This window comes from Brienomyrus brachyistius, unplaced genomic scaffold (genome assembly GCF_023856365.1).
Source record: "Brienomyrus brachyistius isolate T26 unplaced genomic scaffold, BBRACH_0.4 scaffold49, whole genome shotgun sequence".
Lineage (NCBI taxonomy): Eukaryota > Metazoa > Chordata > Actinopteri > Osteoglossiformes > Mormyridae > Brienomyrus > Brienomyrus brachyistius.
The window spans coordinates 1,983,454-2,008,583 of record NW_026042324.1 but is presented as its reverse complement, the minus strand read 5'-3'; the positions used below and the strand labels follow the sequence as shown (position 1 = coordinate 2,008,583).

At 37.9% G+C, this 25,130-nt stretch overlaps 1 protein-coding gene across 1 annotated transcript in view; it reads left to right on the top strand.

Moving 5' to 3' along the window:
- LOC125723490 (protein kinase C-binding protein NELL1-like) overlaps positions 1-25,130 on the top strand; it is a 217,441-nt gene that overhangs the window by 71,637 nt on the left and 120,674 nt on the right. Inside the window, exons 12-13 of the mRNA XM_049000104.1 lie at positions 169-268; positions 1,600-1,728. Coding sequence (XP_048856061.1) covers positions 169-268; positions 1,600-1,728 — 229 coding nt within the window. The remainder of the gene's footprint in view (positions 1-168; positions 269-1,599; positions 1,729-25,130) is intronic.

Genomic DNA, 25,130 nt, shown 5'->3' with positions numbered 1-25,130 from the left:
ATTCTGAAGCTGTTTGTGTATCCTTGAAGGTAGTTAATTACTAGGCGTCATAACAGTATGACAATAAAAGTCTAACTTTGGTTATATAATGCAGCCATGTAATGTGTGTGTGTGTTTTTTTTTTGTTTGAACCATCAAAGTATCCATGAAATTAATTTGTCCCTGCAGAATGGACTGATGGTGAATGTGACTGAGAGCTGTCCTAAGCTGAACTGTACTGAGAGTGAGCAGATTCTTCCAGAAAACAAATGCTGCAATGTCTGCAGAGGTAGGTTTCATGTCCACCTGCCTTCCATCTGGTCTGTCAGGAGACAGAATCTACAGCTTGAGGCTCTGACAAGGCTACAGACCACAGCCCCTTTGGAAGACATTTCTGCTACTGCAATATGATACTGACTGAACTGTGAACAGACTGTGAATGGTCTACACTTTGAAGTAAACATTGTACTGATAAATAGGAGAAAATAAATATTCCAATACGTCATGGTGACATTAGTCATGGAATAACACTAGGAAAAACATAAAGACCTTCTGGTTTATTTGAATCGTTAAATATATTCCATGAAATTGTTCTCTGATGTGTGGCCTTCATCAGTACCCATGCCTCACATTTCCCCGATGGTTACACTTAGCTGACCATTAAGCATTGTTTGTTTTGTAAGACATTAAAGTTTCTTGCTTTAATAGAGCATAACCCACTTCCATCACATGAAATCTGGTTCATTAATGAGTGCCTGATTTAAGGTTTGTTTGTAACAAACTGGGTCGGGATAAAATAAGTGGCATGTCTACAATATTCTCCTGGACTGCTGCACACACATTTGTCCTCTTTAACCAAGCCTGTCTACCTTCCATACTATCTGTTCATTGCCTGGTGTTACAGTATCTTTCTTTGGTTAGGATATTCCCTGTGAAATTATGTATTTCTCAGTAGTCCCTTAATCTATATATTCTTCGATTGATCTGAAAGTAAAGTTTATGCTCAGGTGATTTAAAGAACTTCATGCATTGTATTCCTTCATGTACTGGTCACTGTCAGATGCAGTTTGTTAGTGTCTAGAATGGTGTGTCTTTACAATAAGAAGCTGCAAACTTGGCATGCTGTGGATATGAAAACTATATAATCAACAACCCCTGAAAAGAGACGGATGCCAAGAAAGCAGCTGCCAAATACCAATGAAATATCTGATATCTGATTAGAAAATGAGTTCACTTTTATTATATTAGCAAAAGGAATGGATTCTACATTATGTAAGTTAGTCCAGGAAGACTCATGTAGTGATTTTGTTTTTGTTCAGTAAAATGTTTATATGACATGGAGAAATGTGATATACGATAGTACAATTAAATCCCATCTAAAAATACCCTATAACAGTCTATTCAGTCTTTTGGCAACTTCTACATAATGACACAACACCTCATTGTTAAAAATGGAGCAGACAAAGCACTTTTATTTTTGGAGCAGGCAAAATAATATATTCACTTCTGTGATATAGTGCATTGCAAGGCATTATGAATTATTTAATCCCCGCCTTTTGAACTTTCTATGACCAAGCAATAAGTTAACTAAAATTTCATTCCTTTTCTGTTTTACTTCAGGTTATGACTTCTGTGCTGAGGGAATTTATTGTGGAGAGAACACTGTATGCAAAAACTATAATACCAAAGCCATCTGTGAGTGCAAAAGGGGCTATACGTCTGCCATTGGAGACTTCACAAATTGTGAAGGTAGGTAAATATAATCTACCCATAAAGCACAATGGCCTGTGCATACAGTGGTGTGCAGAAGTTTCCACACCCTTGTTTAAAATGTCTGTTACTGTGAATAAAATCAGCAGACGAACCGACTACCAAAAGGCATAAAGTTAAACACGACACATTTCTTTAATATTTTAAGCAAGATTGCATTTTTATTTCTATCAATCACAAGGAGAAAATACCATAACAATGAAAAGGACCTGAAACAAAACTTTAGGCACTTCAAGGTGTTTGAGGTCTCAGATGATGCTCACCCAGTTCCTAGACCTTCAGTAGCTCATTAGGACTCACTGTTGGGAAACTCCAAATTTCAAAGCTGTATAAATTCTCTGAATCCTCAAACCTTGTCCCAACAATCAGCAGCGGCCTAGCACTCTGAAAAATAAAATAATTGATGCTTACAAAGCAGGGGAAGGCTATAATAAGATATCAAGGCATTTCCAAATCTTTCTCCTCAGTTCATATCGTAAATAAGCAATGCCAATTAACAGGAATGGTGGAGCTGAAGTTGAGGTCTGGAAGACCATGAACACTTTCTGAAGGAACTGCTCCTTGGATTGCTAGATAGGCAGATATTTTTGTTGTAGACAAACATTTGACTACAAAAGACCTCCAGGAAGATTTTGCAGACAATGGAGTTGTGGTGTACTGTTCTACTGTGTAGCAACACCTGAACAAATATGACCTTCATGGTCAGCAGAAGAGAACCTTTCTTGAATCCTAGCCACAAAATTCAGCATCTGAAGTTTGCGAATGAACATCTAAACAAGCCTGACGCATTTTGGAAACAAGACCTGTGGACTGATGAATTAAAAATAGAACCTTTTGGCCGCAATGTGCAAAGGTATTTTTACAGAAAAAAAGGATGCCAAATTCCAGGAAAAGAACACCTGTCCAACTCTTAAACATTGAGGTGGAACAGTCATACTTTGGGCTTGTGTCGCAACCAATGACACAGGGAACATGTCAATGGTAGAACGAAGAATGATTTGAATAAATACCAGCCAACTCAGGCAACAAATATCACACCATCTGTAAAAAAATGTTGAAGTTAAAAAGAGGATGGGTTCTACAAGAAGATAATGATCCAAAACATTCCTCAAAATCTACAATGGAATACCTCAAGAGGTGCAAGCTGAAGATTTTTCTATGGCCCTCACAGTCCCCCGACCTAAAGATCATTGAAAATCTGTGGATTGACCTCAATAGGGCAGTGCATGCAAGGTGGCCCAAGAATCTTGCAGAATTAGAAGCCATTTGCAAGGACGGATGGGAGAAACTCTCCCAACTAAGAATTGAAAGACTCTCAACTGGCTACAAAAAGCATTTACAAGCTGTGACACCTGCCAAAGGGTGTGTTACTAAGTAGCATGTCGGGTGCCCAAACCTTTTAATTTTTTTAGTATTTTGTACCTGTGATTGATGGAAATAAAAATGTTATCCTGCTTGAAATATTAAATAAATATGTCATCTTTACCTTCATGCCTTTTGGTGATCAGTTCATGTTCTGCTGACATAGTTATTCAAGGTAACAGACATTTTAAGCTAGAGTGCGCAAACTTTTTCATGCCACTGTATATTGTCCATTAAAAATATTGGAGAATAAATCTGGAATGGGAGACACATTTTGCATTATTTTAACAATCTAAAGCACATGGTCTAAAGTGCACTATAGACGTTATTTAAGGGTGTGGCCAACCCACTTTTGCTAGTATAACGGCGGGAAAACAGTTGCTGTGCATGGTTCCAAAGGGTTGTACTAAATCTTGGAATTAGTCATCAGTGTGTTTGAGCGTAACGAGCTATGAACGAATCAAAGTGTCATCCTCCATTCCGTTTAACAGCCAGGTGCATTTGTGCATTGGCGGATTGCTGTTAGAATGGCAGATTTGTCAGGTAGTAGAAAAAAAACACTTTTTTGCAGAGGAAACAGATTTGCTTATTTGTGGGTGATATTGTCACGATCCGTGGTTACGTGGGTGAGCGTACAGGCAGGCAAGCGGACAGAAAGCAGGCAAGCAGGCGAAGTACGGGGAAAACTGAGGATTTATTCCGGGAAGGTCAGGGAAACAACAAGGGAACATCGGACATTGACTAACATCAATGACGGACAAAGAACTAAGGCAAGACATGGACTAAAATAGACAGGACTGGGCGAAAATAATCAGACACAGTTGGGCTAGATCAGGGAAGCACACGTGGATAATCAGGGTGCGTGGCACATACACGAGGATCGTACAAGCCGGGCATGACAGATATGTTCTAAGACCTGCCATGGATGACCAAAACTGGCTACTGTGGATAATAGTATCATTGCACTGACCCCATTTAACATGATTTCTGTGTACAAAAACTAAATGTATATTCCCAGACAGGGAATACATATGGCTTTGGGACCGACCCCCCCCCCCCCCTCCCCACTGCTGCAGGTGCTTTGTTTGTAAAGATTTTTTTCAATTACCTAATATGTAAATATGTTACTAGTACTGTTTATTATTAAATGACCACAATACATGGTTTTTGTCCATTGAAAAAGTACAAGACAATAAATTTGGATTTGGAGACATACATGACATGGGCAAAAGCATTGGGACACCCGGCCATTATACCTACAGGAACTTTCTAAATCCAAAGACATCAATATGAAGCTGTCCCCCCCTTTGCAGCTATAACAGCTGTCACTCTTCTGGGAAGGCTTTCCACAATTTTTTGCGATTTGTGCATTTGTGAGGTCAGGCACTGATGTTGGATGTGAAGGCCTGGCACGTAGTCTCCGTTCCAGATCACCCCAAAGGTGTTCAGTGGGGTTGAGAGCAGGGCTCTGTGCAGGCCAGTCAAGTTCTTCCACACTAAACTGACTCAACCATGTCTTTATAGACCTTGCTTTGTGCACTGGGGCAGTCATGCTGGAACAGTAAAGGGTCTTCCCCAAACTGCTACCACAAAGTCAGAAGCATAGAATCGTCCAACATGTTTGAGTATGCTGAAGGATTAAGAGTTCCCTTCACCGGAACTATAGGGTCTAGCCCAAATATTGAAAAACAACCCCATACCATTATCCTTCCTCCACCAAAAGTTGGCACAATGCAGTCAGACAGGTAATGCTAACTTCACACTGCATGATTTTAGCCCATTTTTCAGCTCACCGACCAGTTTTTGGAGATCGTCAACAAAACCCCCAGATTGAAGGCAAATCAGTGTTCGATCATCGCTGGCAAATCAGTACTTGATCCCTATGTGTGAACTGTTCAAAGACGTGCCCCAACAGAATCATTGGTGCATCACAGACACCCGTAAAATGTCTAGCAGGCTAAATATCTGGACCTGTCGGCAATCCCAAAACCTGTAGTGTGAAAAGCATTGCGACTGGCATTGAGTGCAGTGACAAGCTACAGTCAATGAACGTGGGATGAGGTGAAACTGAAGGTAGGAATTTAAAAATGTGTAAGAAGTTCCAAACTAGGTTTTTGAGATAAGCGGTTTTGGGTGTACTTCTTCTATAGTTAAACATGGACATACATGGTTTTCAGCAATGATACATACTTTTTACAATGTGCGGTATTAAGAAGCAGACCATAACTCCTTTTTGCATCTTGGCCATAAGAGAAAAAAAAAACTCTGGCTATACCAAAACCACAATGGGGCTCCTGTGCGTCTATATGAGCTCGGACCCGGAGCCTGGAGGGCTCATGGACACTTTGTTTGTTTGTTTATTTATTATTCTGAGTATAATTTACTAAATTAACTGAACAATTTAGTACATAGTACTAACAAAAAAACTGAAACTCTCTTTGGCCCCTCTTGAGCTTCTTGTTGCTTTATGTTACAGTTTTTACTGTTATGTAGGAAAATGTTGGTCATAGTGCAAATGAGGAAAACATAGAATATTTAGATATATAAAAAATTTGAATTACACAGATGACATTTTAATACATGGGCTTTAATATGTGCACAAAAAAATGCAGGTAACCACTTAAGTGGATGGAAAAGATTCGGCAAATTGGCATGTAAGTGGAGTGTGAAATAAATGAATAGGTGTAGCTTCAGAGTTACACACAGACTCAGATGTCACAACAGGGACTCGTTCAGGTAAAAACACATTCATTAACATTTACACGTGATACATCCAGTACTTCTAGAAATTGTACAGGTTGGTCAGCAAGGGAAAAGTATAGATTAGATGGGCAGAGCAGGTGATGGGCTCATTTGGGGAATGTATTGCCGTTGTTCTGACAGCCCCCTTTTCCAGTTAGCTTTTCATCACTGAAGATTTTTAAGTTAAGGAGGAAACTACTTTACTTTGGGGTCAATTTCCTCCTTGATGCTGTATGGATCATTATCCATACTGGGAGCTCTCTCAGGCTATCTTGATGTGTGAATGAATACAGGTGCAACAGTGTGATATTATGCATGAAAATGTATAATTTTGAGCTACATGTTATTTGCTTGTGTTTAGAATGTATTCTACTGAATTATTTCCTGAACCTGTACAAGTACTTCTTACTTGTTTGTCATTGGGGGTCAGTCTTTTCACCTTTCCTACCTATCTTTTATGTATGTAAATTGCTGTGAGTTTACTGTATGAACGGTAGTCTCAGTGTATGTTATGCTAAAGCAAAAAAAAAAAACTGAAAACTAATGCAATTTGTGATAATAGTGTTGCTACAGTACTATGTGTGTGAATTATAAGCAATACGACATCTCAAAAAATTATGGATTTTCAAATTATACTGTATTATTGGCAGTACCATTTGCAGTTTGACCTTCTTGCAGCCAGTTTGTTGCCCTTCCTAGGAAGTGTGAATACCATTGTCTGTAAATTAACTCATAAAAATAAGTGTAAAAACATCTCAGTGCCTGCTGAAGACCCCTTGGATTGGCTTCACCACTACAGTGACTGAGCTTCATTATTGCCAGTATGAGCAATTTATGAATTATACAATCTCTCTCTTAAATGAAAGCTCATCTGTTAAAATGAAAATGGAGCTGCCACCTCTCAAATTAAAGCAGTGCATCTCAGATGAAGTGTAAATGTTTAAAGTACCATCATCCCAAATTACTTCATACTTACAACTATGGCAAGTTTTAATTAAAACCTACATTTAGCTGAGCTGAACAATGTACTCCTATAGATTGAGATTTTAATGCTTGTACTTTAGTTTAAAGATTGGTGGCATGTGATTGAAAATCTAGCAAAACTGACCTGTTTTGGCAGTGGGATGAGGGTGTGGGTGGGGGTAAAGATATGATTCCCAGTGTAATAAATGGGCTAGGCTGTGTACTGTTACTTATTTTGTATGTTTCTCCAAGCAATTTCTTCCAGATTAATTTTCATCATATCTTGGAAGGAAGGATTCTTTCAGGCCATGAGTTGACCATTTCACCAGCAAAACCCCTTTCATTAGCCATTATGGCCCATTACTAATAGTAATGTTGTCATTATCTTCAAATAATTCCAGAGAGCATGATATGAGTGAAATTTTAAATTAATATTTATTGATAAAGAATAATAAAAACTTATATTTCAGACCATGATTGTACTCCCTGGACAGGAAACACATATGGCTTTACAACTAGTATGGCACCGCTGCAGAACCTTTCTTGTTAACATGATACCTCTAAAAGTATTTAATGGATCTTTTTCAAACTTTGCAGGCACATTGTCTGGGTGAAAAACTGGAAATTGTTCAATTTTGAGAGAACTCAAAACTTAAGAAGCACCACATAGTGCCTATAGCAAGGAAAGGGGTCTTCTTTTATAAATTGCCGGTCAAATATGGATTCCACTCCAACACAATACTGGCTAACTTCTTTCAGGGGGGACTGAAGTTTATTCTCCGGTAGGCTTGGTAATACTGCCAACTCAGCTTGTCTTATGTCCTCCCCAGTTCCCCAAAGAGATATTTGAAATGGGTTAGCTAATGATGTTTAGTTTTATTGTAACATTTTGTCCACTGTACTATTACTTTTGATTTATCATTAAACTGCTTCATTGGAGATTGCACTGCGGTGAGGTGCTTGTTCAGAATGTTCTCTGAAAATTTTCTCACCAACTTTATTTGGAGGCGTGTAAATCAGTGTGAGAAACAGTCAGCTTAGGTTATATTAACTAAGAAATTGAATCATATTAATTTTGTAGGCTGTGTTGAACCCCCCTCCCCCCATGCTTGACAAAATTTACTGTGGGGTAATGTTACTTACTGTAGCCCTAGTCATAGTCAGTACATTAAAGAACAGGCACAGATCCATGACAGTACACAGTAATAGTCCCCCGCATATGGACAATATGAGGGTAAAAACAAGTTATACCGCCCAATCCTACTGTATTTGGGACCAGAGACAGAGGCTGGGAGGTGTGGGAGGAGTAGGGGTGAGGGGGCTGTCAGCTTCTTTGCCATTTGTATGCATGCTCATCTTAATTAGTCTATACTGATAATAAATATATGTTTTGTTCAGCTTATATTATGTACACCCCACTGAGCCGCTGGGGCAGTTATTTTTCCAGCTAACCGGAGCGTGAGTGTGTACAGTCAAAAGTAATCTAGGTAGCAGTAACATTTTATCACATAAGAAAATCACAATGGCATCTGTAAGTGTGTGGGCTTTTTCTCTGTAAATAGTAGATCACTCCATGCTTAGAAACATCCAGCTTTTTGGCTATTTGGTGACGAGAGAACCCTTCTTCACTGAAAATATCAATTTCAGCCCTCTGTTCAGTTGTTAGTTGTGCCTTTCTGGCCATTACAAGTATAAAACTTGGTACTTGGATATACTATTAGTGTGACATTTTTTATTCACGAGACACACACACACACACACACACACACACACACACATACATCATAAAAAATAAATAATAGATGTTATATACCATAAATATTAAATATTTCTTAATCTTTACATGGTATATTACACTGTATTTAAGTAAGTCCCAAGACTTTCTGTTTCCACTGTGGATACACACACACACACACACACACACACACACACACTACAGGCCAGAAGTTCGGGCCCACCCTTGGATTTTTTAAAAATAAACAATACATTGTGTTTTCAAACGTTTATTACAAAAAAAAATAGAAATACATAAAACAAATGTAACTGGCTGGTTTTGAAGTGTATTGTAACAATTCATTGAATGCGAGTGCCTAAGTACAAGTTTCATCAAAATAACCCCACTGCCTTTATCACAGCAGCACAGATTCACAGCCTCCTTTCCAGCAATTTTTGGAAATAACTTCCAAAAGTGTGCAAACCCTCCCAGCACCTATTCTAACATGCAAACAGTTCTGTTTGATTTGCTAGAAGCACATTTCAACTTGTTGGTCCAACTAGTCCGATGGATGGACTTTCATCCATCCACAAGACCTGCTCCCAGTCCTGCATCCTCCAGTGTTTGTGCTGTTTAGCCTGTAGCCTCTTTTTCTTGTTAACACCATGAAGTAAAGCTTTTCTGGCAGCAACTCAATCATACAGTCCAGCTGCTCTCAGTCTTTGCTTGACTTTTAAGACAATTAAGAGATACCGGTTTCCCTTTGATCATATTAATCGCAGCCCTCTGACCATTACAGTCATCTGCCAGTTTCTTTTGCATGTTACAACTAAGTGTTACTCCTCAGCCTTTAAAGTCACTTTCCCTGCTCAAGACCATTTCTAGCCACTGTTGCTTCCTGTCAGCCTTTTCTCTGTAAATAGTAGATCACTCCATACTTAGAAAGATCCAACTTTCTGGCTATTTGGTGATGAGAGAACCCTTCTTCACTCAAAATCTCAGTTTGAGGCCCCTTGTTCAATTGTAAGTTGCGCCTTTCTAGTCATTACAAGCATAAAAATAGCAAATATTTATCAAAAATTCTGACATCAATCGTGATACAGGACAAGAGATGATTGAAACGAGGAGCAGACAGGGCATTAAACTTCTTACAAACTGATGTGGGACAAGTGGTTATTGTTTAGCTTATTTATTTATTTATTGTTCTAATATTAATTTATTCCTTTGTATTATTCCAGTAATATAAACTGATCGCACTTTTTATTCATCAGTGTTTAATCTGTTGCATGTTATAACCTGTAAAAAGGCTATTATTGTCTCTTTTCTTAAAATTCACATTGCCTTTCCAAAGTGGTGGGTGTAGGGGGCAGTGATCTTTCTATATGTTGATCTGTATAATGTGATCTTTTACAATGTCTCAGCAGCTCTGAAAATAAGGTTTTGAAAAGTGTTTAAATGTTTAAAGTTGATTTTAACAAAAATAGAATAATGACATTCTCAGCAGTTTCAGATTATTGGTGCTGAGTTTATGCTAAATAAAAGCATTTGTAGCACTACGGGATAAATGTTTTTTAGATAGGTGACATATTTTAAAATGTCAAGGCATGTCAGACTTCCTCGAAAGTGGCTGAGAGACCTCAGACCCCAGAGACACAATCGGGAGAGGCCAACAGCAAATCAGGTTCTGACATTACTAAGTAGAATTCCAACACAAAATGAATGTTAATGCACTACAGACTTAAGTCTTTTTCAAAAACCAATAGTTTCAGCCTTTGTGGCGCACGCTATAAAATACTGAAAAACAGTCAGATACTGTACATTTGTTGTAAGTATTTCTAATATTTTTTTGTAATAATAAGTAATAAAATGTTCTTGTAATAGAAGTGTATATATTTATATATATATGTAATAAATTAAATTTTAAGACATGAACGTTAAGACTTGTTCACCACCTAATTGTTGGGGAAGGATTGGCATGTAATTGGCATATATGAAATGTGGACCAGATGAAAAGGTGTAGCTTCAAAGTGATGTCATGACAAGGACTCACAATATTTAATGAAAAACATTCACTGGCTTTCACATTTCCACTTAATCCATCCAGCACCTCTAGAAATTGTACAGGTTGGTGAGTGTGTGAGGAGTATGGATTAGATGGGAGGAGCAGGTGATGGGACTTTCCGGGGAATGCATTGTTGTTGTTCTGACAGCATCTATTCTAGCTAAAATCATATATATATATATATATATATATAGAGCATATGATGAACAAATATACTATACGTGCATGAATTGAATATGCTCATTTTTATTTTAGCTGGTGCAAAAAAATCTGATGCAGTACCACTTCATGATACTCTTTTTTTTGAGTGGTATTTTATTATAATGGGCTGTCTAGTGCCTTGGCATTTAAGCTAAGATGAAACAACATCTCAAAACACGGCAACATCCCAAAGCTGTTAGATTCAGAGGAATGTTCAAAAATCTAATTTTACAGTGGATGTTCATGTGGCTTTGTGTTTAGCACTTGGCTCTGTCAGACTGCAGCACCCATGACCCAGAATTGGAAAATCAGTGGAGAATGTATGAATGAATGGATGTATGGCAGGCAACTCTGTCAGGCTCTTTGTTAGAGTGAAGCTCCCCCCAATTTAATGTCATAATAGTTAATAATGATATGGAGTGCAACTATACATGTGCACATTTGTGTATTAGTATGCACCAGAAAGAGCAATTGACCCGCCGACATTTTCAGAAATGAAGTTGTCCTCTGGCAATGACAACAACTATCCTGTTACTCTCTAGGTTTTGGAATTGTAGGTTGTTGAGTGCACATACATAGTGCGTCAAATCAGTTATTTGAAAGTGGCTGTCAAACATAACAGCACAACAAACTCATAATAACAATGTACTGAAGGTACTATAGCGGAAAAGAATAGCACATTTAACCTATTATGTTCCATAGTTGTATGCTCCATAGAAAAAGAGCCTTGGCATTCTAATCCAAATCCGTTCAGACTTGTTTCAGTTTGTGAACCTTTGCATCAACTTGAATCAACACTAATAAAGTAATCATCAAGGTCAGCCTTGTTTATTATCTTCAAGGTTCTGCATACTTGGATCGTTCCCACTTACTTGCCTCTCTTTAACTGAGACTAAACAGATTATAATGCTTTTAATCTGTCCTTCTCACAACCTTTAAATAGCAAGAAACATTCACATTGCTCTTTTTCTGAACTTTCTGTTTTTAAGGGGATGCTAGAACTATACACTGTGTCATGTTACTGTAGATGTTGCAGTTTTTAGGCCTCAGCATTACGTCCTTGGAATTCAGTGCAGTCAGATACACCTGAAAATATACATCTATATTTGAGAAGCCTTTGTTACTGCATTCACTATAGTAATGGTACACCGGCAGCTTTGTAAATACGGAAATGCTCCTAAAAGAGAGTATTATCTCTGTATATCTATATTCCCCATTGTATCTACATTCTTCCTTCCTGAATAAATTACTTTGTGTTTATGTTTACATTTGGAAAATAATTGGTTGTATTTACTTTTAGGTAATGCTGTCTGTCTGCACTACTTACATATTTTGAGTCAAATCAAAAATCAAACCAAATTTATTTATGAAGCACTTTTTAAACAACATGAGTTGATCCCAAAGTGAGTAACACAGAGTCAACATAAATCTAAAAGAAAATAAAACAAAGCAATAAAATATTGAGTAAAAAATGACATTGAAAGTAAAACCCGGAATGATCACAGCAAGCTAAAACCCAGAGAGTAAAAATGTGTTTTAAGACAGGATTTGAAAACAATTAAGGGGCCATTCTGACAGATAGAGGTAAGCATTGCACAGTGTAGGGGCTAGGATAGAGAAGGCAAGATCACCTCTCTGCTTCAGCCTAGACTTCCGGACACTCAATAAAGACAGATCAGCTGACCTAAGTGATCTCGGTGGTGTGTAAGGAGTTATGAGCTCGGTGATGTATGAAGGGGCCAGTCCGTTTAAGGCTTTCAAAGTGAACAGGAGAAAATTCTGAGTTGTATTGGAACCCAGTGGAGAGAGGCAAGTATTGAAGTAATGTGGGTACGCTTTTTAGCTCCTGTCATAAGACATGCTGGAACATTCTGTACAAGCTGCAGACGGGAAAGGGAGGTCTGGTTAACACCTGCATAAAGCGCATTAAAATAGTCAAGTCTTGAAATAAATGCATGTATTGCTTTTTCTAAATTCTCGAAAGACAGAAAGGGCTTAACTTTGGATAAAAGTCTTAGCTGAAAGAAGCTTGATTTAACTACAGACCTAATTTGTTTATCCATTTTAAAATCCTTATCCAATATCACCCAGATTCATAGTAGAAGACTTAACAAATGGTTCCAAGCAATCCAGATTCAAGTGTACTGAATCATTGTTGCCACTTGGATGAAAAACAATGACCTCGGTCTTACTTTCATTAAAATTTAAAAAATTGAAGACTGTCCAGGCTATTATGTCCTCCAGGCAGTCCAACAATGGTTTTAATTGATTGTTATTATTGGATCGCTGTATTGGGAATTGAATTTGAATGTCATCTGCATAACACTGAAAGCTGACACCATGTTTCCTTAGAATTGAGCCTAAAGGAAAGATGTACAGGTAAAAAGTACAAGCCCCAGGATAGAGCTCTGGGGCACTCCACAGTGGAGATGAGCTGAAGAGGAGATAAAATCTCCAATACTAACTGAAAAGGTTCTGTTGTGAGAGATATGACTCGTTCCAGTGGAATGCCTTTGACGCCCACGCTATGCTCCAGGCGCGAAATAAGTATGCTATGGTCAACTGTGTCAAAAGCTGCTGCGAGGTCCAAAAGAAGCAGAATGGCACAATCGCCAGCATCAGTGACTCAGTACTATGGAGGGCTTTAAAACCTGATTGATAAGGTTCAACAATATTATTCATGTCTAAGTAAGATTGTAATTGAAGAAGAACAAGAGTTTAGACAGGAATGGAAGTTTAGAAATAGGTCTAAAATTGGACAGGACTGAGCTATCTAAATTGGGTTTTTGAGTCATCTACTGTAAAAAGTATGTGTTGACCTCAAGCTTGTAATACATCACAGAATCTTTTTTGTGTGTTATATATATATATATATATATATATATATATATAGATAGATAGATACTTAAACAGGTGAAAATGTTCCAGTAAGTTATGACAAGATTTGCCTTTTTGACATCCATGTTCCTTCTTCCTTAATATGTTGTTTTTTCAAAATTTCTTGCTACCTGAATCATAGCTTCCAAGTGTTATTGTCATGGAAAAATGGCTGTGGTTTCTTGTAACATTCATTCATCCATTCATTCTTTTTCTTTCGTATCTAACATTTTTAAATACAGCAGATGGTGGTTTATGAGTATTTCCACTTCTCTAATTTAAACATTTCTGGAAAAAAATGTAATGTGATATGTTTTAAGATTAGATAAACCCTTTAATACCTCACATACATGCTCATAATAAACAGGTGAAAAGATCCAGTTTCCACAATTTTCTACTTTTTTGTATTCCTCAAACTTTAGGGGATACATATGGTTTTTGCACCATGCAGTTATGGGTGCTGCATTGGAACGGATTCGATTTTGAGACAGATTGGCCCAAAACAGCAGCAGTACCACATAGTGATTATCAGAAAGAGAAGTTTTAACACTTGATCCCGTTATGATGATAAACTAGATCGAACAAAAACTTAGAGTTAAACTTTGTAAAAGCATTGCATGGGAGCAAACTGGAAATGACTGAATTTTGAGACAGATCACCCCAAAATAAAAGAAAGGGCGAAAGCTTATTGCTGTTTCACAAAAATGCTAAATAGTTGAAGATACCTGGTTTCATTTTCAGACAAACTGCTCCAAATTGAAGCAGCAGTGCTGTGTGGTAGAATAGGAAGGAAATGGCAGTTGTAGAAGACATGTGGTCTTCTGAATACAATATAAAGATCTTTTTCAAACTATACAGACATAATATGGGGCTATAAAACTGGAAGTTTTCAAATGTAGATCTCCAGAAAACTGAAGCAATGACGGTTTCAGATATTTGATCCTGTTATCGTGATAACTAGGTTTTTCTGGACTTGACCAAATTTTGAGACAAATCACAGCAAAGTTGAAGTAACGCTACATATTGATAGAGAAGACAGATAACTGAACTCTATTGAAATTTATTGTGGGAGACTTTGTTGTGGGTGTCTTGTTTTTTGGAGAATTGGGGATATTGTGCAAAATAGGCTTGTAATAATATTTTCTCTAGACTGTAGTACTTTCATTTGGTGAAATTTCTTACATGAAATGCTCCAAGGTTGCTGAATAAATGGCTTTACCGTGTACTCGCACCCCAAGCTTCATTCTCAGATTGCTATATATAAATGAATGAATTAATGAATTAATCAAACTTTATTGTCATTATACTGTACATTCAGCACAATGAAACAATGTTTTGCTACTCTCTTTTCATAAAAAAAAGTACTAATAATGTCTGAAAAAGAGAGTGATGAACCATAGTCTCCCTATTCAGAATGGGGCTTGTTTGCCAATATCACTTGTTTTGTGGGCAAGGAATTGGCAAGATCTAAGTGCAAGAGTCAAACGTTAAAAAATACTTTGATTTGTAAATACAGTTCCTGGGTACGTTTCCCAAAGTCTTAAATAGTTGGAACCATTCAGTTGCTGACTGCAGCTAATCTCATGTATGTACTGTAAATAAGAATGTTAGTTTGTGTGTGTGTGTGTGTGTGTGTGTGTGTGTGTGTGTGGTCCAGATATACCTTACCTTCTGGGGACCAAATGTCCCCACAACATGATGAATACCCGTTTCTTCTTTTTTTTACTTTATGGGGACCAGTTTGCTGGAAAAGTCTATTTTATAAAAAACTGTGACTGCAATGAAAAAACTAAAAATGCAAAAACTCTTGTATTTCGTTTGGTTACTTATGGTTATGGTTAGGGCTGGGTAGAGATTGAGGTTGTCATAGTTAGCATTTGCATTTTTCCCATAAAAATGAATGAGCGGTCCCCAAAAAGATATTATTACACGAGTGTGTGTGTGTATGCGTGTGTGAGTGTGCAAAAGGTACATGTCAGTGCATTTCAGTCTTTTGGGAAATGTGAGGACTGGAGTTCGCACCTATACCATGTATTGTGCAGTCACCAAACATGTTGTGTCCAGTGCAAACCAATATGGGACACAATTTGCCCCATAGTTTCATGCCCCACGATCACCACCTCCCAGCAAATTTTATTTTTGTGGACTCAGAGATGTTGGGGTTGCCTCCCTTGTGTATTAAAAATGAAAGTGGCAACATAATCAGTTTGATCAATGAAGCTGTGCACCTCCAGTTAGCCAAACTGAATGACACAGTGAGAATAAACCATGAGATTCTGAGAAGGCTGAATTAATGAGATTGAATTCTTGGGTTGACAAGAGCTGACATTTAGGTGACACGGTGAGAGTGAAAACTCTTAGAATAGATGTGCATTCCTGCTATGATGATGTTATGGCTTTTGTTGAGTCTGTATGTTTCAGTGTAATGAAATTTACCACATGAAGTATTTCAGGGTTGCTGGATAAATGCATTTCCTGTTCACTCGGACACCAAGGTTCACTCTGAACTGTGCATATATGAAACAGAGAACAATTAATCATGTTTAACCATTACAAATGTGAGTCCAGCCATGAGACAAGATACAGTCACTTGTTTGCCAGTATTGCTTGTGTAACAATGGGTAAAAAAGCCAAGGGTTAAAATACTTTGATTTGTAATAATTGTTCTTTTTGATTGTACCTAATCCAGTGTAAATAAGAATCTTTGTTTCTTTTTTGATGATTTTTTGTTGTGCAAAAGGAACATGTCAGTGTTATCGTTCATTGAAGTGTCTTTGTGAAATGTAAGGAGTTTCCATCCATCCCATGTATTATGCAATCAGCCCATATGGGAAGCCATTTGTGTCATATTTTCAGAATGTGCTATCTATCTATCTATCTATCTATCTATCTATCTATCTATCTATCTATCTATCTATCTATCTATCTATCTATCTATCTATCTGTCTGTCTGTCTGTCTATCTATCATGCATGGCACAATGGAATCTGCCTATCATCATGAATGGTACAATTGGAAAGGACATTATCAATGAGAGTAATGTAGCTGTTTTTCTGATGTCATCATTGTGGTTACATAAATCTAGTGCGATTATTTTCTTAATCAGTTCAGTTCCACATGGCTTAATTGAGTTAAGAATGAAATGCTCTTACTGGAATATGAACCTTCCCCCTTTATATAGACTTGCATGTAGAGATTTACATATGTGCTTTGATTAAATATTAATGTTGTGCTGCAGAATCTGTTCCGTATCCACTCGCATCTCTAAATGTCAGAGGCAAACTAATGAACTGAAGCTCCCTCAATGTTTCTGCACTGGTTGAGTTGGTGCAACCATGTTAGATGAGGGACATTGTATTTATGTTCAGCTGCATTAATGAGCCGATGTGAACCTTCCTGGGTCAAAGGAGGGGAGTCCCTGATCCCCAGCTTTATTTAAGTGTAGGATCAGTACTGTGCAGGAAGGTGGTGGAAGAAGATCTCTTACAGTATGAACGCCAAGTAATAGGATAGTCTAGAGGTGGAGTGTTACATCAGTTCAAAGGCTGTTTAAGATGGCATTGCTGTTTCACAAACAGCTGGAATAGATATCTTAAGATAACCAGTTTATTAACACCAGATTTTTTCTTGGTGTGTCCATGGTGCAAATCCTAAACCAAAGCATTACCTGTCTCCTCCCCTTCCTATGAGGCCACAGAGTCCTGTCTCCATGCCAGCGGCTGGGGGGAGGCACTCCCCTCCCTCTGTCTCAGTGGGAAATTTGGATGGGTGACCTTGCCAGCAGATACACTAGCAAGACCTCATGCTGCTAAACCTTTCCTTTGACCTCTCATGCACAGGGCTATTTTAGACCAAACTGCAAAGACCTTGCTGAGTTGTATGCGCACATGAGGAGTATGATTATAATAATCCTCTAAATTCTTTCATGAATGGCAAGTTGGACAGTTTATACTTGCTGAGCTGCTGTTGATTGCTTTGAAGTACTTTTCCTGCAGTGGCTTTCCTGCACATACTATGTCTATTGAGTACATCATATTTTTAACAGTTTTTCTCAGTTGCTTTGGTACTGTACATGTCTCAAATCATCCTCAACATTTGCAAAACAGTGCATTTCTAGAAACTATTTTTACAAACGATACTGCACAATCGATTACCTGCAAAAGCCGGTACCCTTCTCAAAATCCTTAGTTCGTCCCTCAAAAGTATATGTCAATGAACTTGTCGGTGCCATGAGAATGACCTTGTGTTCACAAACAGGATGCTCAAAATGCTTAGCCATGCTGCCAATATAACAGTGCACTCGGTAAGAATTTTCCAGTGTGATCTATGGCTAAGCCTTTGATAACAATGCATAAAAATGCCGAAGGTTGTGCTTTTACTCTGCGGTAAATACCGTATCAGTTTTAACAATACATAATTACATATACTGTAACACACACACACAAACACATTTGTACGCATATATGCAGTGTCTATGTGTATATGTATATATATATATATATATATATATATATATATATATACACACACACTGTAAGTATGCATTCATATGTGTGTGCCATAGTATATGCACAGTATGTAACTGTATAAAGTAAATTTGCTGTATACTATAGAATGCATTGGAATACTGTAATACGAAGCATTGCAGTAAGTATATAATGTTAGAGTACAGTGCACATTGTTGGAATACATACCTGTTGTCACTATGAAACGTTTGAATTATTGAGGACATGGTTGTTCTCTCAACGTTTAGTTACATCTTTCAACCAGCCTCTGCCATTGTAAGACCATGATTGAGGACATGGTGCACAATCGTGGCCCTTAATTCATCAGGAACGTGCCTCTTCTATCTCTTCCTCTGTTTTGCCTCCCTACCTTTCCATCAAGCAGCCTTACTCCGGTAAGCTCTTCTTCTTACCGGCTGTTGATCCTGTTCATTCCCTTGTTCTTCCATTGTCAAATTGTAACACTGTACTGTGGTCTGTCAATATATGCTTCCAACTGAAGGTACATTAGATGCACCTCTGAGATATTTTAGAAAACTAGTTGATCATTGGTTGATCTAACACTTCAAACATTTCCATCTGTTGGTGAAAGTCAAGATTCAGCTGACAGCTATTCATCAGTTCAGGAGACATTTATTTTTAAAAAAACTGTAACAGAGATGTATAGATAATATGCTTGACAGATTATGACAATAATAAACTGATCCCTGGATGTTTTGTTGGACTATTCAACAGAGGAATCAGCAGATGATTGTGCATAATCATTTGCATGACTGTGCCTAAGCAGTTGCAATCCAACCAGAAGAATGACTTTGCTTTTATGATATGCACAAGTGACTTGATGATGTGGAAGTTCTACAAGATGTTATGAGAATTTTTTCTTGATCTGATAAATGTCTCAAAGCAACTGAAAAAAATTATGAAAAGACTGGAATCTGTAAGCCATAAGCAAATTAGACCCATGATCCTGTTTTAATTAAACATTTTATGGGGGGTTTGTTCAACTTATTGTTATCTTGCTGTGCATTATTGACGATTTGTTTCCATAAAGAGATTCACTTGCTGTTTTTCCAGCAACTGGTTTTGTAGAATTCAGTGATTCTTGCCGTTTTTCTCAAAATTAGTGTTCTTTCTTTCTCGCACGCAGTCCATTACAAATTACATATATGTTCCACTCCTGAATTAGTATACAATGCCTGTTTCTATGTAAATGTACTACTTTTTCTACAGAGTTAGATAAAGCTTGTAAGGGATATGATCAGTTCCTGTAGGGAGGAGTAAAGAATTAACAGTGAAAGAAGAACAATAGTCAGCTCATAATTAGAAAATTGTAATAGATATCAAATGTCAGATATGTGAAGAGAGATCTCAATGAAAAGAACAGTTCAAGACTGAATGAATAGACATGCTCTTAATTTGTGAGCTTCGGTAAGAGCTGTCCTGGCTTGGGATGTCTCTGTTGGGCAGCTTGGGACTGTTTATTCTCCCCACCTACCAGATGGCCTCAGCATATGGGCTGTATCCCTCAGACGTGATGGCAGGGGCCGAAGGTGAATGGAGTGGAGCTGGTAGCCACTCCCTCGGCAGTGATGCTGGGGGTCCCCAGTGGACTCATGTGTGCCTCTGCTTCTGGCTTCCCTAATCGTGGCCCATGGCAGCAACTGAACCGAGGGGATGCCAAACAAACCTGTTTACAAAGATAAGGCTTGAGGGTTCAGATTAGCTGCTGTGCCAACACCATTCAGATGCTAATATGCAAAATCCCCTGTAGGCTGATGAAAGAAAATAAAAATCAGACCTGGATCAGATTGTAGTAATTGAGCAAATTCCTATAGCTTATTTCAGATCACTGAGTCAATTCTTATAATTACATTAAAATAATATTTCTAACAGCCTCATAAGTAAGAATGTAAGAATAACCCAGCTATAACAAATGGGAAACAACATTTTTCCGATTTTATTGTTTACAATTCTCCAAAATGAAATAGCATTTTGCTGATTAACCTACATTTATGTAGGCTTTTGTACCAGTTTCATTTCATTTCTGTTTTTAGCTGTTTTTGTTTAATGTGGGTTTTTTCTTTTCTTTGTAACGTACTGTAGTTCAGTGTACTCTGTAACATCCTGTTCTATGAGAGTCTGTGCTATGTGGTGTTCTTTTGGGCTGGTCTTTAGTTAAGTAGGTTAGGCATCTCTATACAGTATGCACATGACTGGGAGAGTTACATTATATCATATCATATCTCCAGTGGACCTGAGAAATTTTGCTATGAATTGATAGGGAGCTGTATCCATTAACCTTCACTGCTCCAGGGGCACTGGATTCTGGCTGACCTTGTTCTCTGAATGCACGTTTTCCTTGGATTTCCTCATTTTGGACAAAGCCATGTTCTAAATTGATCAATTTTGTCTGATATTCGTCACATTGGGTTGTGTGTAAATTCAGGTCTTTGTGCTATTTTTCACTAACAATGAAGATAGCATAATTTGAAAGCTCTTTGTCTGACTCTTGATTATATGTTCCCATTTTTTATTCATCTTTATATTACACTAACACTATGGATTGCTTTATTTCCTGACTTTTCATGTACTGCAATAATGATGAGGTTTTGTTTCCAAAATGGGTCAGTTCATACTGCATATTATTTGTAAAGAACAGGTGGGTTTCCATTCAGCGGATGTGGGAATGAATAGTACTGCTTTCCCCTATTGAATGGAATGCCCTGGATGTAATGGAGCTGTACTGCATATTGTCGTTTGGATGGGAGATTACCATGAATACATCAAGCCACTTGACCAAATTGCATGGATGCTTGTGTCGGAGTAGAGCTTTACTTTCTTGCCTCTTTATATGGTCCTGAAAATTACTTGCTCTGTTCAGGTTTAAATCTTATTCTTGACCCATTATGTGAAGATCGCTGTGCAGCTTCATATTTACTTTAAGACGTTCGATATGTATAATTAGATATACAGTGGCTCCATGTATCATCGTGATGCAGTGTACTGATCCATTCAGGTCTATCAACCCCCCAAGTCAGTCCTCTGAATCCAGCAAACAGACCATAACCTGACTATATTCACCGTGTCATTATATACTCATTTTTATGTGTTATACCTGTATGTCACCTTACTGTAAATTGAATAGGCCTCAGTATATTGCCCAGTAGTGTGTGTGTGTCTGGTATTATTTATTTGTCCATTATCATTTTTACTTCTTCTCATCGGTGGTTCATCCCAGTGTCACTGATTGCTATAGCCATTGAAATGCCATTGTGATGTGTACCTCGGCAATATGTTGATTTTAGCGTGCTTCTTCTATGGGAATTTACCATTTGTGCTGGAATCTCCGCCTGTGCCTTCATTTTTTTACGTTTTTACATTGTTTTGTTCATGACTGTTGATTTGGAGCTGTTTGGGATGCTCTTGGCTCTCAGTCAGCGCTCTCTAGTGTGTCTGAAAAGCACAGGTTGATTTTACCCGCTTTACATGATCAAAGCTGTGAGCAGTATTCTGCCATAATCCATAGCTTTTATCATTTTTGTCTCTTTTTTCTCACTTCAGTTTCTTAACGTACGTCATTCTCAGCGCATTGTTACGAAACGCTCATTGCTATGAGCTATGAGCTGTCATTGTTTGTGTTACACCATCACTGTCCATTTTTAACCATGATGTAAAAGAAAAAAAAAAACAACCAAAAAAACTGGAGGACCACGTACCTTTTTAATGTTAGGATTTTTACATGGTAATGTGGTATGGAGTTAAAGTCCTATGCAGTCATAATTCAGAGGTTTAATGGTGACCATTTGTTCATACATCACATATAATTATCCGGGATGGATGTTTTGTAAAATTATAAGCACACATTTATCAGTGGATTTCATTTCATGGGTAATATTCATTTTAATATGCTAACAATACTTTACTGATGGTATAAGCATGATCAATACTAAACTAGTAAACATCACCTGAAAATATGTAAAAATCTTGATATTGTTGTTTATTATAAAGGGAGAGATGTGGCTTTTGTAAATTGTGTAATGCTACAGTAAATTAGCTGCTTTTTCCAAGCCGAAATTCTGTTGAGGCTTCAAAGTCATGCAGTGAGATTACAACCTCTCTTCTGTTTCATTTTTTTTTTTGCTTTTGTAAGACTTGAGGTTGCCACAGTGCTCTATACAATAAAATATCAGGGATACTGGACTTTGACATCATCTGTAGTTTTCTGTATTTAATGTTAACAAATTGTAAAATTGTAGAAATTAGAAAGTCCATTTGGCTTCATCATGACCACCTACGTTGTGTACAGTATTTTAAAGATTTTTTTTTACTTATATGTCATCCATGAATACAGCAAAATTATTAAACTTGTAATGGATTAACATATGAATAGGATGTTTGACTGGTTCAGGTCCATTAGAATTGCGGGGAGTTTTTCATTTTTTTGCCAGTTTCCATTGAACATTCACCGATCAGCCATAACATTAAATCCACCTGACTAATATTGTGCAAGTTCCTCTTGTGCCTTCAAAACACCACTGACCTGTCGAAGCTTGGGCTTCACAAGACCTCTGAAGGTGTCCTGTGGTATCTGCCACCAAAATGTGCAGCAGATCCTTTAAGTCCTTTAAGTTGTGAGGTGGGGCCTCAATAGATTGGATTTATTTATCCTACTAATCCCACAGATGTTTGATCGAATTGATATCAGGAGATTTCGGGGCCAAGTCATCACCTTTTCAACAATTTTTCATGTTCCTGAAGCCATTCCTGAACAATTTTTGGAGTGTGGCAGTGTGCATTATTTTGCTGAAAAAGCCCAGTACCACTGAGGAATACCGTTGTCATGAATGGGTGTACTTGGTCTGCAACAATGTTTAGGTGGGTGGTATATAGCATATTAACATTTTCATGAATGACAGGACCCAATGTTTCCCAACAGAACATTGTCTACAGCATCACACTGTCTCTGTTGGCTTGCCTTCTTCCCAAAGTGCATCCTAGTGCAATCACTTCCCAACGTAAATGACATACCCAGCTATCTGCGTGATGTAACAGAAAAAGTGACTCATCAGACCAGGCCACCTTCTTCCATTGCTCCATGGTCCAGTTCTGATGGTCACATGCCCATTGTGCTGCAGTAGCTGTCCTGTGGGATCAGAACAGATGGGCTAGTTTTTGCTCCCCAAGTGCATCAGTGAGCCTTGGGCGCCCATAACCCTGTCACTAGTTTACACATTTGGCCTTCCTTGGACCACTTTTTACCACTGCATACTGGGAACACCCCACAAGACCTGCTGTTTTGGAGAAATTTGACCTAGTAATCTTGCCATCACAATTTGGCCCTTGCCAATGTTACTCAGATCCTTAAGATTGTTCATTTTTACAGCTTCCAACAAATCAACATCAAGAACTGACAGTTCACTTGCCTTGACAGGTGTCATTGTAATGACATAATCAATGCTATTCACTTCACCAGGATTTGTTATGGCTGATCTGTGTACTCTGAACTTTTCTACTGAAACAGTCTTGGCTGTTTTATTATAATTTTCCTGCAGCCGTACCCACTATCAGACCTCATTGAATTTCTTGTCTTTAATGTAATTAATGTTGCACCATTAATCTGTGGTATAATTGACTTTGTTCTGATTAGTACGTTTTGATGTGTGAGTGACTGGCAAAAAAAATGTGTGCCACAGTCTTTCTGTTGTCTGAAGTAGCCTCCACTTGTCTAATTAGAAATGGCTGTAAGTGCATGCCACCATTGCTGGGACTTCAACTGATGCATCTTTGGCAGTTGTTTTTGTAGATGTAAGACTATGTCAAACTCTGCGTCACAGGTTACTAATACTAAAGATCTGTATAACATCTAGCAGACACAACGGCATCTCTATAAAATATCTGCAGATATGATTTTCTGCATACAGCTAACATGATTTACTTGTATGTCTTATAACTTGGGATTTTCTACTGCACATATTTGTCAGTTACCTTTTTAAAAAATGTTGTTAGTTTGCATTCATGCATTATGAGACATGGCAACCAATTACATACCACTGTACCAGACAGAGCAGCTATAGGAACAGGTTAAACAGCGAACAGGATGTGATTTTTATTAATAAGAATGCATGGCCCTCACGGCCTGGAGGAAGCAGCACAAAAGCAGCAAAGGACACTGCTACCCTTCAAGCTCTGTGGACTTCTGGACTTGGGAACTGCCATCAGTAAAAGCTGTCCACTAAGCTGCTGTCAGAACAAAAACTGGAAAGTTTGTAAAGGATGAGAAAAGTGAGATTACCTTCTATGAAGCACAGCTCAAGAGTGCCTGCCTGTCTCTTACAGGGCCTCATTTTGAACCTGGCAGCCGTCGACGCGAATGCCTGAATCTGAGATGATGTCTGGCAGCCCTATGGCTTTGACATCACATAGCAAGCAAGGGGTTAGGTTACATAAGGACAGCTCAGCCTCTGCACATTTCACCTTGGAAGAGTGGCCAGAAAAGCCTTCGAATCATATCAGAGGTTTTTTTTTTATAATTTTAAATTTTATTTTTAGATCGAATTGAAGTCTCTTCTTGGTCAATACAAGTGATTTTACAGAATTTTAAGCAATAACACCTGCAGAAAAACTGGTTCCATTCATTGGTATAATGGTATAAGAATGTCAAGACCACAGTCAGGGCCATGTGGTATGGGCACTTGGCAGCAGGAAAGATGTATATTCGCACTGTTGTCATTGGTATGGATTACTTACTGAAAGGATGGGTTGGTAGAAATGGAATTGCTAAGTTAAGAAGCTTGGGTCATTGAAATAAAGTGATGTGATATTGATGTTTGAACTGAAAAAAGTCAAGGGAAGATTTAAGTCTTCCCTAAATTTCAAAAGGGTTTCAAGTTCATACAGGCAATAAAACAAGCAAACCTACATACTTTATATACACCGATGAGCCAAAACATTATGAC